General features: G+C 47.2%; 1 protein-coding gene and 2 long non-coding RNA genes across 6 annotated transcripts; 2 read left to right on the top strand and 1 right to left on the bottom strand.

The window, feature by feature from the left end:
• The first annotated feature begins 160 nt into the window (after positions 1-160).
• Positions 161-3,554, top strand: LOC127464564 (uncharacterized). 4 transcript variants are annotated; one of them, XR_007901445.1, is made up of 4 exons: positions 161-231; positions 324-388; positions 729-915; positions 3,133-3,554. It is a non-coding gene; the product is annotated as an uncharacterized LOC127464564 (long non-coding RNA). The 4 variants fall into 4 exon arrangements; XR_007901444.1 differs by having other exon boundaries at positions 168-241; XR_007901446.1 differs by lacking the exon at positions 161-231 and having other exon boundaries at positions 300-377.
• A 2,113-nt stretch (positions 3,555-5,667) lies between these two features.
• LOC127464563 (neuroguidin-like) lies at positions 5,668-14,758 on the top strand. The gene is made up of 16 exons (XM_051774905.1): positions 5,668-5,723; positions 5,821-5,892; positions 6,827-6,967; positions 8,176-8,260; positions 8,731-8,783; positions 8,979-9,081; positions 10,378-10,534; positions 12,575-12,707; positions 12,808-12,918; positions 13,104-13,220; positions 13,473-13,535; positions 13,579-13,773; positions 13,888-13,983; positions 14,027-14,159; positions 14,202-14,307; positions 14,403-14,758. Exons 1-9 carry the CDS (start codon positions 5,676-5,678, stop codon positions 12,892-12,894), a joined length of 879 nt encoding a protein of 292 aa, XP_051630865.1. The 5' UTR covers positions 5,668-5,675; the 3' UTR covers positions 12,895-12,918; positions 13,104-13,220; positions 13,473-13,535; positions 13,579-13,773; positions 13,888-13,983; positions 14,027-14,159; positions 14,202-14,307; positions 14,403-14,758.
• LOC127464566 (uncharacterized) lies at positions 13,302-14,160 on the bottom strand. Its single transcript, XR_007901448.1, has 3 exons — positions 14,083-14,160; positions 13,583-13,893; positions 13,302-13,362 (listed from the first exon to the last, which is right to left on the bottom strand). It is a non-coding gene; the product is annotated as an uncharacterized LOC127464566 (long non-coding RNA).
• Positions 14,759-14,806: the final 48 nt, after the last annotated feature.

Here is a 14,806-nt window from a genome sequence, read left to right as displayed (position 1 = left end):
GGGTGAATTTTGGGTGGATTTGGGTGGATTTGGGTGGATTTGGGGTGAATTTGGGGTGAATTTGGGTGAATTTGGGTGGATTTTGGTTGAATTTGGGGTGATTTTGGGTGGATTTGGGGTGAATTTGGGGTGATTTGGGTGAATTTTGGGTGATTTGGGTGAATTTGGGTGGATTTTGGGTGGATTTTGGGTGAATTTGGGTGGATTTTGGGTGAATTTGGGGTGATTTGGGTGGATTTTGGTGAATTTGGGTGAATTTGGGGTGATTTTGGTTGAATTTGGGTGAATTTGGGGTGAATTTGGGGTGATTTGGGTGGATTTAGGTGGATTTTGGGTGGATTTTGGGTGGATTTGGGTGGATTTTGGGTGAATTTGGGGTGAATTTGGGGTGATTTGGGTGGATTTGGGGTGGATTTGGGTGAATTTGGGTGCATTTTTGGTGTATTTTGGTGGATTTTGGGTGGATTTAAGCAGTTTTTGGGTGAATTTGGGGTGATTGGTGTGTATTAATTGGATTTTGGGTGGATTTGGGTGGATTTTGGGTGGATTTGGGTGGATTTTGGGTGAATTTGGGTGAATTTGGGGTGAATTTGGGTGAATTTTGTTGAATTTGGGTGAATTTTGGTGAATTTGGGGTGATTTGGGTGGATTTTGGTGAATTTGGGTGAATTTAGGGTGATTTTGGTTGAATTTGGGTGGATTTTGGGTGGATTTGGGGTGATTTTGAGTGTATTTAATTGGATTTTGGGTGGATTTGGGTGGATTTTGGGTGAATTTGGGGTGATTTGGGGTGATTTTGGTGGTTTTTGGGCAGACAAAGCCCCGGAGGAGCCGCCGGCGAAGCTCCTGGACGACCTTTTCCGGAAAACCAAAGCGGCCCCGTGCATTTATTGGCTGCCCCTGACCGACACCCAGGTGGGCGGGGCCTCATTTGCATACATTTGCATAGGGGGGGTTAAAAGGGGGGAGGGGGCGGAGTTAATTGGGGGGGAAAAATAAAAATTTTGGGGGGAAAAATTAAAATTTGGGGGGGAAAAATTAAAATTTTGGGGGGAAAAATTAAAATTTGAGGGGAAAAATTAAAATTTGGGATGAAAATAAAATTTGAAAAAATAAAAGGGGGAAAAATAAAAATTTGGGGGGAAAAATAAAAATTTTGGGGAGAAAAATACAATTTTGGGGAAAAAAATAAAAATTTGGGGGGAAAAAAAATTTTGGGGGAAAAATAAAAATTTTGGGGGAAAAAATTAAAATTTTGGGGGAAAAAATTAAAATTTGAGATGAAAATAAAATTTGAAAAATAAAAGAGGGAAAAAATAAAAATTTGGGGAGAAAAATAAAAATTTTGGGGGAAAAAATACAATTTTGGGGGAAAAAATACAATTTTGGGGGAAAAATAAAAATTTTGGGGGAAAAATAAAAATTTGGAGGAAAAAATTAAAATTTTGGTGGGGAAAAATTAAAATTTTGGGGGAAAAAATCAAAATTTTGGGGGAAAAAATTAAAATTTTGGGGGAAAAAAAATTTTGGGGGAAAAATAAAAATTTTGGGGGAAAAAATTAAAATTTGAGATGAAAATAAAAATTGAAAAAATAAAAGAAAAAAATAAAAATTTGGGGAGAAAAATAAAAATTTTGGGGGAAAATAAAATTTGGGGAAAAAATAAAAATTTTGGGGGAAAAAATAAAAATTTTGGGGGAAAAAATTAAAATTTTGGGGGAAAATAAAATTTGAAGAAAAAATTAAAATTTGAGATGAAAATAAAATTTAAAAAAAATAAAAGGGGGAAAAAATAAAAATTTGGGGAGAAAAATAAAAATTTGAGGGGGAAAATAAAATTGGGGGAAAAAATTAAAATTTTGGAGGAAAAAATTAAAATTTGGGGGAAAAATTTTAAATTTGGGTCAAATTTGGGGGAAAATTGGGTTAAAACTTGTGAATTTTCTATGGAAAATTGGGTTAAAAATTGGGAATTTTCTATGGAAAATCGGGTTAAAAATTGGGTTAAAAACCCGGAAAATTGGGTTAAAAATTGGGAATTTTTGTACAGAAAATTGGGTTAAAAATCGGGAATTTTCTGTGGAAAATTGGGTTAAAAATTGGGTTAAAACCACGGAAAATGGGGTTAAAAATGGGGTGTAAAACCACGGAAAATTGGGTTAAAAATTGGGTTAAAACCACGGAAAATTGGGTTAAAAATTGGGAATTTTCCAGGGAAAATTGGGTTAAAAATTGGGAATTTTCCAGGGAAAACTGGGTTAAAAATTGGGAATTTTCTGTTGAAAATCGGGTTAAAAATTGGGTTAAAAACACGGAAAATAGGGTTAAAAATTGGGTTAAAACCATGGAAAATTGGGTTAAAAATTGGGAATTTTCAGTGGAAAATTGGGTTAAAAATTTGGAATTTTCAGTGGAAAATTGGGTTAAAAACACTAAAAATTGGGTAAAAAAAATTGGGTTAAAACCACGGAAAATTGGGTTCAAAATTGGGAATTTTCCACAGAAAACTGGGTTAAAAATTGCGAATTTTCTGTGGAAAATTGGGTTAAAAATTGGGAATTTTCCAGGGAATACTGGGTTAAAAATTGGGAATTTTCTGTTGAAAATCGGGTTAAAAATTGGGTTAAAAACACGGAAAATAGGGTTAAAAATTGGGTTAAAACCACGGAAAATTGGGTTAAAAATTGGGTTAAAACCATGGAAAATTGGGTTAAAAATTGGGAATTTTCAGTGGAAAATTGGGTTAAAAATTGGGAATTTTCAGTGGAAAATTGGGTTAAAAATTGGGTTAAAACCACTAAAAATTGGGTAAAAAAAATTGGGTTAAAACCACGGAAAATTGGGTTAAAAATTGGGAATTTTCCACAGAAAACTGGGTTAAAAATTGCAAATTTTCTGTTGAAAATCGGGTTAAAAATTGGGAAATTTCTATGGAAAACTGGGTTAAAAATTGGGAATTTTCTGTTGAAAATCGGGTTAAAAATTGGGTTAAAACCACGGAAAATGGGGTTAAAAAACCCCCAAATTTTGGGTTTAAACGAGGGGAATTCGGGGTTGGTCGATTGGAGCAGCGGTGGGAGTGTCCCCTGGCGTTTAATTAGCGCCTAATTAGCGTAAATTTGCGTTAATTAGTTCGTGCAGAAGCAGGCGGAGCGGGCGGCGCGGGCGCGGGAGCGGGAGCGGCGCCGGAAGGAGCAGGAAGAGGAGGAGCTTCGGCAGCGCCAATCGGGGGGCACTTCCGCCTCAGGCCCCGCCTCTTCCGGCGGCAACCCCGCCCCTTCCTCCCGGGATGGCTCCGCTCCTTCCTCCCGCAAAGGGGGCGGGGCTTCCTCCTCCAGCAGGGCGCCCCCCAGCGGGCACCGGAAGCGCCGCAGCCGCTCCCGGAGCCCCCCTCTGAGGGACCGAGGGGGGCGGCGCTGAGGCCACGCCCACCCCGCCGGAAGCCACGCCCCCTCCCTTTCCAGGAAGCCACGCCCCCTTTTTTCTCCTCTCCCCCCCCCCCCCCTCCCTCAGCGGCAAAACAAAAAAAATCGGGAATAAAGAGTTTGTTTGTAGGTTTTTGGGGAGGAATTTCGGTGTTTTGGGGGGTTTTGGGGGGGTTTAGAAATTTTGGGGGGGTTTGGGGGGATTTTTGGGGGGTTTTTGGGAGATTTTTGGGGGATTTTTGGAGGATTTTTGGGGGAATTTTTGGGGGGTTTTGGGGTGTTTTGGGGGGATTTTGGGGTTTTTGGGGGAAATTTTTGGGGGTTTTCGGGGGTTTAAAATTTTAGGGGGGTTTTGGGGATTTTCGGGGGGATTTTAGGGGTTCTTGGGGGTTTAAAATAATTTTTTAGGGGTTTTTTTGGGGGAGATTTGGAGGATTTTTGGGGGGAATTTTTGAGGGGTTGTGGGGGAATTTTTGGGGGATTTTTGGAGGATTTTTGGGGGTTTTTGGGGGAAAATTTTGGGGGTTTTTCGGGGGTTTAAAATTTTAGGGGGGTTTTGGGGATTTTGGGGGGTTTTGGGGGTTTAAAATAATTTTTTAGGGATTTTTTTGGGGGAGATTTGGAGGATTTTTGGGGGGAATTTTTGGGGGATGTTTTGGGGGATTTTTTTGGGAGATTTGGAGGATTTTGGCGGGAATTTTGGGGGGTTTTGAGGGGTTTACAAATTTTTGAGGGGTTTGGGGGGATTTTGGGGGGAGATTTGGAGGATTTTTGGGGGGAATTTTTTGGGGGTTTTTGGGGATTTTTTGGGGGATTTTTTGGGGGATTTTTTGGGGGATTTTTGGGGGAGATTCGAAGGATTTTTGGGGTTTTTTTGGGGGGGAATTTTTGGGAGGTTTTGAGGAGTTTTGGGGATTTAAAAAATATTTTTAGGGTTTTTTTTGGGGGGGTTTTTGGGAGTTTTAGAAATTTTTAAGGGGTTTGGGGGGATTTTTTTTGGGGACATTTGGAGGATTTCGGGGGAGTTTGGGGGGATTTCGGGGGGTTTTGAGGAATTTTGAGGGTTTAAATAATATTTTTAAGGGGTTTTTTTGGGTGGGGGTCGGGAGATTTTTGGGGGGGTTGGGGTTTTTTTGGAGGGTTTAAAAATTTTTTGGGGGCGTTTTGGGGATTTTTTAGGGTTTAAAAAAATTTTAGGGGTTTTTTGAGGAATTTGGGGAATTTTTGAGGGAATTTTTGGGGGATTTTGGAGATTTTTGGGGGGTTTTTAAATTTTAAGGGTTTTTTTTGGGAAGGGTTGAGGGTTTAAAATTTTTTTTAGGGGGTTTTAAAGATTTTGGGGGGGGGTCGGGGAATTTTTTTGGAGGGTTTGGGGGGATTTTGGGGGGTTTTGGTGATTTTTGAGGGTTTAAAATAATTTTTTAGGGGACTTGGGGAATTTTTTGGGTGATTTTTTGGAGGGTTTTTGGAGATTTTTGGGGGGACTTTTTTGGGGAACTTTTTGAAGGGTTTCGAGGGATTTTTTGGGAAGTTTTGGGGGATTTTTTTGGAGGGTTTTGGGGGATTTTATTTTAATTTTTAGGGACTTTTTTAGGTTTGTTTTTTTTTTTTTTTTTTTGGTGACCTTTCAGGACCTTTTGAGGGCTCCTTGGGGGTATAAAGAAGCCTCTGGGAAGGGGGTCCTGATGGAGCTTTTGGGGTCCCAGGAGGTTTTTGGGGGGTTTTGTGGGATTTTTAGGGACTTGGGGGGAATTTTTGGGGGGAATTATTTGGAATTTTGGGACGGGGAGGGATTTGTGTGACCTTTCAGGACCTTTGGGGGGGGGGGGCCAGAGAGGGATTTTTGAGGGTCCCGGGGAAGGTTTTGAGGGTCCCGAGGGGGTTTTGAGGGTCCCTGAAATGATTTTTTGGGGTCTCGAAGGGTTTTTTTTTTAGGGATTTTGGGGGGGTTCGGGTTTTTTTTGGGGGGGTTTTTGAGGGTCCCCCGGAGGGCTTTTAGGACCCCGCGGCCCTGTGAAACCTCCCCTCACGAAACCCTCGCCGCCCATTGGTGGCCGCGCCTGTCAATCACCGCCCTCATCCCGCCCTCCCGCCTTCCTATTGGCTTCCTTCTTAAACCCCTCGCTGCGATTGGTCTTCTCGCCCGTCACTCAGCGCGTGGAGGGGCGGGACAGCGCTCTGATTGGCTAAGACTTCGCGCGCTCGGCGCTGATTGGCCGAGGCGGCGCTCCCCTCACGCCGCGATCCAAGATGGCGGCGGGCGAAGCCGTGGCGCTGCTGGAGGCGCTTCGGGGGCAGGTGAGAGACCCCCCCAAAAAACACCCGAAAACGCCCCAAAAAACGCCCGAAAAGGGGTGAAAACGCCCCAAAAAACGGAGGGTTTTGGGTCCCGCAGGTGGCGGAGGTGGCGGCGCACGGGCGGGAGATGCTGCGGAGAGTGAGGGCGGGGCGGCTGCAGACGCGGCAGGTAAAGGGAGGGGTTAAAGTGGGTTAAAAAAGGGTTAAAAAGGGGTAAAAAGGGGATTAAAAAGGGTTAAAAGGGGGTCGGGAGGGGGTCCCAAATTTTGGGGAGGTTTTTGGGAATTTTAGGGGATTTTTTTAAGATTTTTTAGGGGTTTTTTGTGGTTTTTTTGGGAATTTTGGGGGATTTTTTTAAGATTTTTTGGGGTTTTTTTCTGATTTTTTAGGGCTTTTTTGGGGGGATTTTTTTGGGCTTTTTTGGTTTTTTTTTGTGATTTTTTGGGGCTTTTTTGGGGGGGGGTTAAAATGGGATTTTGGGGAGTTTTGGGGGGGTTAAAATGGTTAAAAAAGGGGTAAAAAGGGGATTAAAAAGGGTTAAAAGTGGGTCTGGGGGGGGTCCCAAATTTTTGGGGTTTTTTGGGGAATTTTGGGGGATTTTTTTAAGATTTTTTTGGGTTTTTTTGTGATTTTTTTGGGCTTTTTTTGGGTGGATTTTAGTGGATTTTTTTGGGTGGATTTTAATGGATTTTGGGTGGATTTTGGGTGGATTTCAATGGATTTTGGGTGGATTTAAGTCAATTTTGGGGGGATTTCAATCAATTTTGGGTGGATTTAAGTCAATTTTGGGTGGATTTAAATGGATTTGGGGGGGATTTAAATGAATTTTGGGTGGATTTAAGTGAATTTTGGGTGGATTTAAATGGATTTTGGGTGGATTTAAATGGATTTTGGGTGGATTTCAATGGATTTGGGGGGGATTTAAATGGATGTTTCCTGGATTTTGGGTGGATTTCAATGGATTTTGGGTTGGTTTGGGTGGATTTTGGGTGGATTTAAATGGATTTTGGGTGATTTTATGTGGCTTTAAGTCAATTTTGGGTGGATTTGGGACGTTTTAATCCCATTTTGGGTGGTTTTAACCCCATTTTGGGTCCTTGCAGGGGGTGTCTCTGCTCCATCTGCGCTGCCAGGCCCTGCTGTGGTACCTGCAGGACCTGACCCTGCTCCTGAGCCCCAAAATTCGGGGGGGGACCCTGGGGGGCTCGGGGGGGGCCCTGGAGAGGCTCCTGGAGACCCGAGTGGTGAGTTTGGGGGGCATTCTGGGGGGTTAAAGGGGATTTTTGGGGGATTTTTTGGGGATTTTTGGGAGGGTTTTTGGGATTTTTTAGGGATTTTTTAGGGATTTTTGGGGGATTTTTGGGGGGATTTTTTAGAGATTTTTTGGGGATTTTTGGGGGATTTTTTGGGGGGGTTTTGGGGATTCTTTGGGGATTTTTTAGGGATTTTTTGGGGGGTTTTGGGGATTTTTTCGGGATTTTTTAGGGATTTTTTGGGGGGTTTTGGGGATTTTTTGGGGGATTTTTGGGGATTTTTTGGGGATTTTTGGGGGGGTTTGGGGGATTTTTTAGGGATTTTTGGGGGGGTTTTGGGGATTTTTTGGGGATTTTTTCGGGGGTTTGGGGGATTTTTTGGGGGATTTTTTAGGGATTTTTGGGGATTTTTTGGGGGGTTTGGGGATTTTTGGGGGATTTTTTGGGAATTTTTTGGAGATTTTTTTGGGGATTTTTTTGGGGATTGGAGATTTTTGGGGGATTTTTTTGGGGGGTTTTGGAGATTTTTTGGGGGATTTTTTGGAGATTTTTTGGGGATTTTTGGGGGGGTTTTGGGGATGTTTTGGAGATTTTTTGGGGGATTTTTTGGAGATTTTTTTGGGATTTTTGGGGGGGTTTTGGGGATTTTTTGGAGATTTTTTTAGGGATTTTTTGGGGATATTTTGGGGATTTTTTGGAGATTTTTTGGGGATTTTTTTGGGGGGTTTTGGGGATTTTTTGGAGGGTTTTGAGGATTTTTTGGGGGGTTTTGGGAGGACTTTTGGGATTTTGGGGAAATTTTGGGGGGATTTTGGAGGGAATTTTGGGGGATTTTTTGGAAATTTTGGGGGATTTTGGGGGGATTTGGGGGGATTTTGGGGGGATTTTGGGGAGATTTTTAAGACTTTGGGGGATTTTGGGGGGATTTGGGAGAGTTAAAAGGGAATAAATTGGGTTTTGGAGGGATTTTGTGGGAATTTTGGGGGATTTTGGGGGGAATTTTGGGGGATTTTGGGGGGATTTTTGGGGAAATTTTGGGGGAAATTTTGGGGGGGTTAGAGGGGAATAAATTGGATTTTGGGGGGTTTAAAGGGAATAAATTGGATTTTGGGGGTCCCTGAGGGAATTTTGGGGGTCCCAAAGCGGGTTTGGGGGGTTCTGACCCCTCCCCTCGCCCTTAAGCCCCGCCCCCTCGGCAGGTACTGGAGAAGCTCCGCCCCCTCGAGCTGGGCCTCAAGTACCAACTGGAGAAGCTGCTGCGGGCGGCGGCCCGGGGGGGGCGGGGTCAGTGAAGCCCCGCCCTCACACCCTCAGCCCCGCCCACAGCCCTTAAGCCCCTCCCACAGTTTTTAAACCCCGCCCACAGCCCTTAAATCCCGCCCACAGCTCTTAAAGCCCCCACAGCCTTTAAGCCCCGCCCACAGCCCTTAAACCCCGCCCACAGCCCTTAAACCCCGCCCACAACCCTTAAACCCCGCCCACAGCCCTTAAACCCCGCCCACAGCCCTTAAACCCCGCCCACAGCCCTTAAACCCCGCCCACAGCCCTTAAACCCCGCCCACAACCCTTAAACCCCGCCCACAGCCCTTAAACCCCACCCACAACCCTTAAACCCCGCCCACAGCCCTTAAACCCTGCCCACAGCCCTTAAACCCCACCCACAACCCTTAAACCCCACCCACAGCCCTTAAACTCCACCCACAACCCTTAAGCCCCGCCCACCCCCCCTGGACTGACACCTGTCAATCAAACAGGCCCCGACGACCCCCTGAGCTTCCGCCCCGCCCCTTCCAACATGGCGGCGCAGGTAGGCGGGGCCTAAAGGGGCGTGGCCTAAAGGGGGTGTGGCCTAAAGCCCAGCGGGAGTGGCTTAAAAGGCAGAGGGTGTGGCTTCAGGGGAGTGGGCGTGGCTTAAAGGGATTAGGGGTTTAATGGGTGGGTGTGGCTGAAGGGGGTGGGCGGGGTTTAAAGTTGCCACGCCCCCCCCTTTTTTTTTTGGTAGGAGGAAGAGGAGGAGCCTGAGGGAGGGGGCGGAGCCAAAGCCCCCGGGCTGGGCGGGGGGCGGGGCCGGTACCGCCCCCCCCGACTGGTGCCCGTCAGCTGCGGTGAGAGAGCCCAAAATCCCTCAAAATCACCCCAAAATGCCCCAAAATCACCCCAAAATCCCCCCAAAACGCCCCAAAACACCCCAAATCAACCCAAAATGCCCCAAAATGCCTCCAAATCACCCCAAAACACCCCAAATCAACCCAAAATGCCCCAAAATCAGCCCAAAATGCCCCAAAATCCCCTCAAATCAGCCCAAAACACCCCAAAATCCCCCTGAAACGCCCCAAAATGCCCCAAAATCCCTCCAAATCAACCCAAAATGCCCCCAAAACGCCCCAAAATCACCCCAAAATGCCCCAAAATCACCCCAAAACACCCCAAAATCACCTCAGAACATGCCAAAATCCCCCCAAAACGCCCCAAAATGCCCCAAAATCCCTCCAAATCAACCCAAAATGCCCCCAAAACGCCCCAAAATCACCCCAAAATGCCCCAAAATCACCCCAAAACACCCCAAAATCACCTCAGAACATGCCAAAATCCCCCCAAAACACCCTAAAATGCCCCAAAATCACCCCAAAACACCCCAAAATTCCCCCAAAATGCCCCAAAATGCCCCAAAATCACCCCAAAACACCCCAAAATCTCCCCGAAATGCCCCAAAATTCCCCCAAAACACCCTTAAATGCCCCAAAATCACCCCAAAATCACCCCAAATCAACCCAAAATCCCCTCAAATCAGCCCAAAATCCCCCCAAAATCCCCCCAAAATCCCCTAAAATGCCCCAAAATCCCCCCAAATCAACCCAAAATACCCCAAAATGCCCCCAAATCAGCCCAAAATCAGCCCAAAATGCCCCAAATCAGCCCAAATCTCAAAAAATCCCCAAAAAATTCCCAAAAATTCCCCAAAAATCCCCCAAAATTCCCAGAGTTCTTGAACCCCTTTTTGTCCCCCCCCAGACCCCCCAAACCCCCCAAAAAACCCCCAAAAATCAGAAAAAAATCAGAAAAAAATCCCAAAAATTCACAAAAAATTGATAAAAAAAATCCGAAAAAAATCCGAAAAAATTCCCAAAAATTCCCAAAAAAATCCCAAAAATTCCCAAAAAATCCCCCAAAATTCCCAGAGTTCCTGAACCCCTTTTTCACCCCCCCCAGACCCCCCAAACCCCCCAAAAAAACCCCCAAAAATCAGAAAAAAAATCAGAAAAAAATCAGAAAAAAATCCCAAAAATTCACAAAAAATTGATAAAAAAATCCGAAAAAAATCCCAAAAAAATTCCCAAAAATCCCCCAAAAATCCCCCAAAATTCCCGGAGTTCCTGACCTCTTTTCTGTCCCCCCCCCAGCCCCCCCGGAGCCCTCGGTGTCGTCGTCGGAGGCCTGGGCCCGGCGCCGGGCCCTGAGCGGCTCCGTCCTGCGGGAGCTGCGGGACGAGCTCAGCGAGGCCCCCCCGGAGCTGGGCCCGGCTTTGGGGGGTCCCCCCAGCAAGGAGGAGCTCCACAGGTGGGATTTGGGGGGGTCTGGGGGGGGACAAAAAGGGCTTCGGGAACTCTGGGAATTTTGGGGGATTTTTCGGGAATTTTTGGGGATTTTTTGGGATTTTTTTACCAATTTTTTCTGATTTTTTTCTGATTTTTTTCCGATTTTTTGGGGGATTTTGGGGGGTCTGGGGGGGGGACAAAAAGGGCTTCAGGAACTCTGGGAATTTTTGGGGATTTTTTGGGGATTTTTGGGATATTTTGGGATTTTTTTCGGATTTTTTTAATCAATTTTTTGTGAATTTTTGTGATTTTTTTCTGATTTTTTGGGGGGTTTTTTGGGGGGTTTTGGGCGTCTGAGGGACCAAAAGAAGGTTAAGGGGGGGTCTGGGAACTCTGGGAATTTTTGAGGATTTTTCGGGATTTTTGGGGATTTTTTTGGGATTTTTGGGGGATTTTTTTAATCAATTTTTGGGGATTTTTTTCTGATTTTTTTCTGATTTTTGGGGTTTTTTTGGGGGAGTTTGGGGGGTCTGGGGGGGACAAAAAGGGCTTCGGGAACTCTGGGAATTTTGGGGGATTTTTTGGGAATTTTTGGGGATTTTTTGGGCTCGTTTTAGGCCAGTTTAGGCTCAGTTTTAAGCTCAGTTTTAGGCCAGTTTAGGCTCAATTTTGGGTGATTTTTGGGCTCATTTTAGGCCAGTTTAGGCTCAGTTTTGAGTCATTTTCTGGGCTCATTTTAGGCCAGTTTAGGCTCAGTTTTAAGCTCAGTTTTAGGCCAGTTTAGGCTCAATTTTGGGTGATTTTTTGGGCTCGTTTTAGGCCAGTTTAGGCTCAGTTTTGAGTCATTTTCTGGGCTCATTTTAGGCCAGTTTAGGCTCAGTTTTAGGCCAGTTTAGGCTCAATTTTGGGTGATTTTTGGGCTCATTTTAGGCCAGTTTAGGCTCAGTTTTGAGTCATTTTCTGGGCTCATTTTAGGCCAGTTTAGGCTCAGTTTTAAGCTCAGTTTTAGGCCAGTTTAGGCTCAATTTTGGGTGATTTTTTGGGCTCGTTTTAGGCCAGTTTAGGCTTAGTTTTAAGCTCAGTTTTAAGCTCAGTTTCAGGTCAGTTCAGGCCCAGTACTGAGTCATTTATTGGGATCATTTTAGGCCAATTTAGGCTCAGTTCTGGGTGAGATTTCGAGTTTGTTTTAGGCCAGTTTAGGGTGAGGTTTTGGGTGATTTTTTAGGGTCGTTTTAGGCTGATTTAGGCTCAGTTTTGGGTGACTTTTTGGGCTCAGTTTTAGGCTGATTTAGGCTCAGTTTTGGGTGACTTTTTGGGCTCGTTTTAGGCCAATTTAGGGGCAGTTTTGAGGCAGTTTTAGGCTGAGCTTTGGGGTCAGTTTTGGGGAGATTTAAGCCCAATTTGGGTCAGTTTTAAGCTGAGCTTTGGGGTGAGTTTTGGGGCGATTTAAGCCCAATTTGGGTCAGTTTTAGGCTGAGCTTTGGGGTCAGTTTTGGGGCGATTTAAGCCCAATTTGGGTCAGTTTTAAGCTGAGCTTTGGGGTGAGTTTTGGGGCGATTTAAGCCCAGTTTGGGTCAGTTTTAGGCTGAGCTTTGGGGTCAGTTTTGGGGTGATTTAAACCCAATTTGGGTCAGTTTTAAGCTGAGCTTTGGGGTCACTTTTGAGGCGATTTAAGCCCAATTTGGGTCAGTTTTAAGCTGAGCTTTGGGGTGAGTTTTGGGGCGATTTAAGCCCAATTTGGGTCAGTTTTAAGCTGAGCTTTGGGGTCAGTTTTGGGGCGATTTAAGCCCGGTTTGGGTCAGTTTTAAACTGAGCTTTGGGGTCAGTTTTGGGGCGATTTAAGCCCAATTTGGGTCAGTTTTAAGCTGAGCTTTGGGGTGAGTTTTGGGGCGATTTAAGCCCAATTTGGGTCAGTTTTAAGCTGAGCTTTGGGGTGAGTTTTGGGGCGATTTAAGCCCAATTTGGGTCAGTTTTAAGCTGAGCTTTGGGGTGAGTTTTGGGGCGATTTAAGCCCAATTTGGGTCAGTTTTAGGCTCAGTTTTGTCCCTCCCTCCCCCCCCAGGCTGCACTTCGAGGAGTCGACCCTTCGCCGGCTCCGGGCGGGGCCTGGGCGGGGCCGGGCGGGGCCAGGGGGGCGTGGCCTGGACTCCATCACCCACTTCGGGGCCTTCCCCGCCCTCCTGGGGGCCAATCAGGTGAGAGGGGGCGGGGCCAAGGGGGAGGGAGGAGTCAAAGAAAAGGTGGGCGTGGCCCGATGAGGCCCCACCCCCCTCTGAATCTTTGCCCCTCCCCCAGGAGGGGGCGGAGCCTCCGAAGAAGAGGAAGAGGAAGACGAAAGTTCCCAAAAAAAAGGGCAGGAGGGGTGAGCGACTCCCAGTATAAACCAGTATAAGCCAGTATAAACCAGTGGCCCCAGGGACCCCTCCCAGTGACTCCCAGTAACCCCCAGTGACCCCAGACCCCAAACCAGTAACTCCCAGTAACTCCCAGTGACCCCAGACCCCAAACCAGTAACTCCCAGTAACTCCCAGTAACCCCCAGTGACCCCAGACCCCAAACCAGTAACTCCCAGTAACTCCCAGTGACCCCAGGGACCCCTCCCAGGAACTCCCAGTAACTCCCAGTGACCCCCAGACCCCAAACCAGTAACTCCCAGTAACTCCCAGGGACCCCTCCCAGGAACTCCCAGTAACTCCCAGTATAAACCAGTGACCCCAGGGACCCATCCCAGGAACTCCCAGTAACCCCCAGTGACCCCAGACCCCAAACCAGTAACTCCCAGTATAAGCCAGTGACCCCCAGACCCCAAACCAGTAACTCCCAGTAACTCCCAGTGACCCCCAGGGACCCCTCCCAGTAACTCCCAGTAACCCCAGACCCCAAACCAGTAACTCCCAGGAACTCCCAGTGACCCCAGGGACCCCTCCCAGGAACTCCCAGTAACTCCCAGTAACCCCCAGTGACCCCCAGACCCCAAACCAGTAACTCCCAGTATAAACCAGTAACCCCCAGACCCCAAACCAGTAACTCCCAGTATAAGCCAGTGACCCCAGGGACCCCTCCCAGGAACTCCCAGTAACTCCCAGTAACCTCCAGTGACCCCCAGACCCCAAACCAGTAACTCCCAGTAACTCCCAGTAACTCCCAGTAACTCCCAGTAACCCCCAGACCCCAAACCAGTAACTCCCAGTGACCCCCAGTGACCCCCAGACCCCAAACCAGTAACTCCCAGTAACTCCCAGTAACTCCCAGTAACCCCCAGTAACTCCCAGTAACCCCCAGTGACCCCAGACCCCAAACCAGTAACTCCCAGTATAAGCCAGTGACCCCCAGACCCCAAACCAGTAACTCCCAGTAACTCCCAGTGACCCCCAGGGACCCCTCCCAGTAACTCCCAGTAACCCCCAGTGACCCCCAGACCCCAAACCAGTAACTCCCAGTATAAACCAGTAACCCCCAGACCCCAAACCAGTAACTCCCAGTATAAGCCAGTGACCCCAGGGACCCCTCCCAGGAACTCCCAGTAACTCCCAGTAACCTCCAGTGACCCCCAGACCCCAAACCAGTAACTCCCAGTAACTCCCAGTAACTCCCAGTAACCCCCAGACCCCAAACCAGTAACTCCCAGTAACTCCCAGTAACCCCCAGTGACCCCAGACCCCAAACCAGTAACTCCCAGTACCTCCCAGTGACCCCCAGGGACCCCTCCCAGTAACTCCCAGTAACCCCCAGTGACCCCCAGACCCCAAACCAGTAACTCCCAGTATAAACCAGTAACCCCCAGACCCCAAACCAGTAACTCCCAGTATAAGCCAGTGACCCCAGGGACCCCTCCCAGGAACTCCCAGTAACTCCCAGTAACCTCCAGTGACCCCCAGACCCCAAACCAGTAACTCCCAGTAGCTCCCAGTAACTCCCAGTAACCCCCAGACCCCAAACCAGTAACTCCCAGTGACCCCCAGTGACCCCAGACCCCAAACCAGTAACTCCCAGTAACTCCCAGTAACCCCCAGTGACCCCAGGGACCCCTCCCAGTAACTCCCAGTGACCCCCAGTAACTCCCAGTAACTCCCAATGACTCCCAGACCCCAAACCAGTAACTCCCAGTGACCCCCAGTAACTTCCAGACCCCAAACCAGTAACTCCCAGTATAAACCAGTAACTCCCAGTAACTCCCAGTTTCCCCCCCCACCCAGGTTTTCGCCGCCGCCGTTGATCCCAATAAAGGAGCCGGATTCGCATCTCATTTGCATCTCATTTGCATCTCATTTGCATGGGGCTAAGGGGGGAAGGA

This window comes from Manacus candei, unplaced genomic scaffold, assembly GCF_025592945.1.
Source record: "Manacus candei isolate 608988 ecotype Guabito, Panama unplaced genomic scaffold, ASM2559294v1 h1tg000235l, whole genome shotgun sequence".
In the NCBI taxonomy this organism is placed as follows: domain Eukaryota; kingdom Metazoa; phylum Chordata; class Aves; order Passeriformes; family Pipridae; genus Manacus; species Manacus candei.
Note: the sequence above shows the minus strand (reverse complement) of the source record. Positions and strands in the feature narration are given on the sequence as shown.

Coding starts and splice junctions, on each gene's coding strand:
- LOC127464563 (XM_051774905.1), top strand. CDS start 5,676: ATGGCGGCGGGCGAAGCCGTGGCGCTGCTGGAGGCGCTTCGGGGGCAG. Junction 6,968..8,175: donor GGCTCCTGGAGACCCGAGTG/GTGAGTTTGGGG, acceptor CCCCCTCGGCAG/GTACTGGAGAAGCTCCGCCC. Junction 8,784..8,978: donor CTTCCAACATGGCGGCGCAG/GTAGGCGGGGCC, acceptor TTTTTTTGGTAG/GAGGAAGAGGAGGAGCCTGA.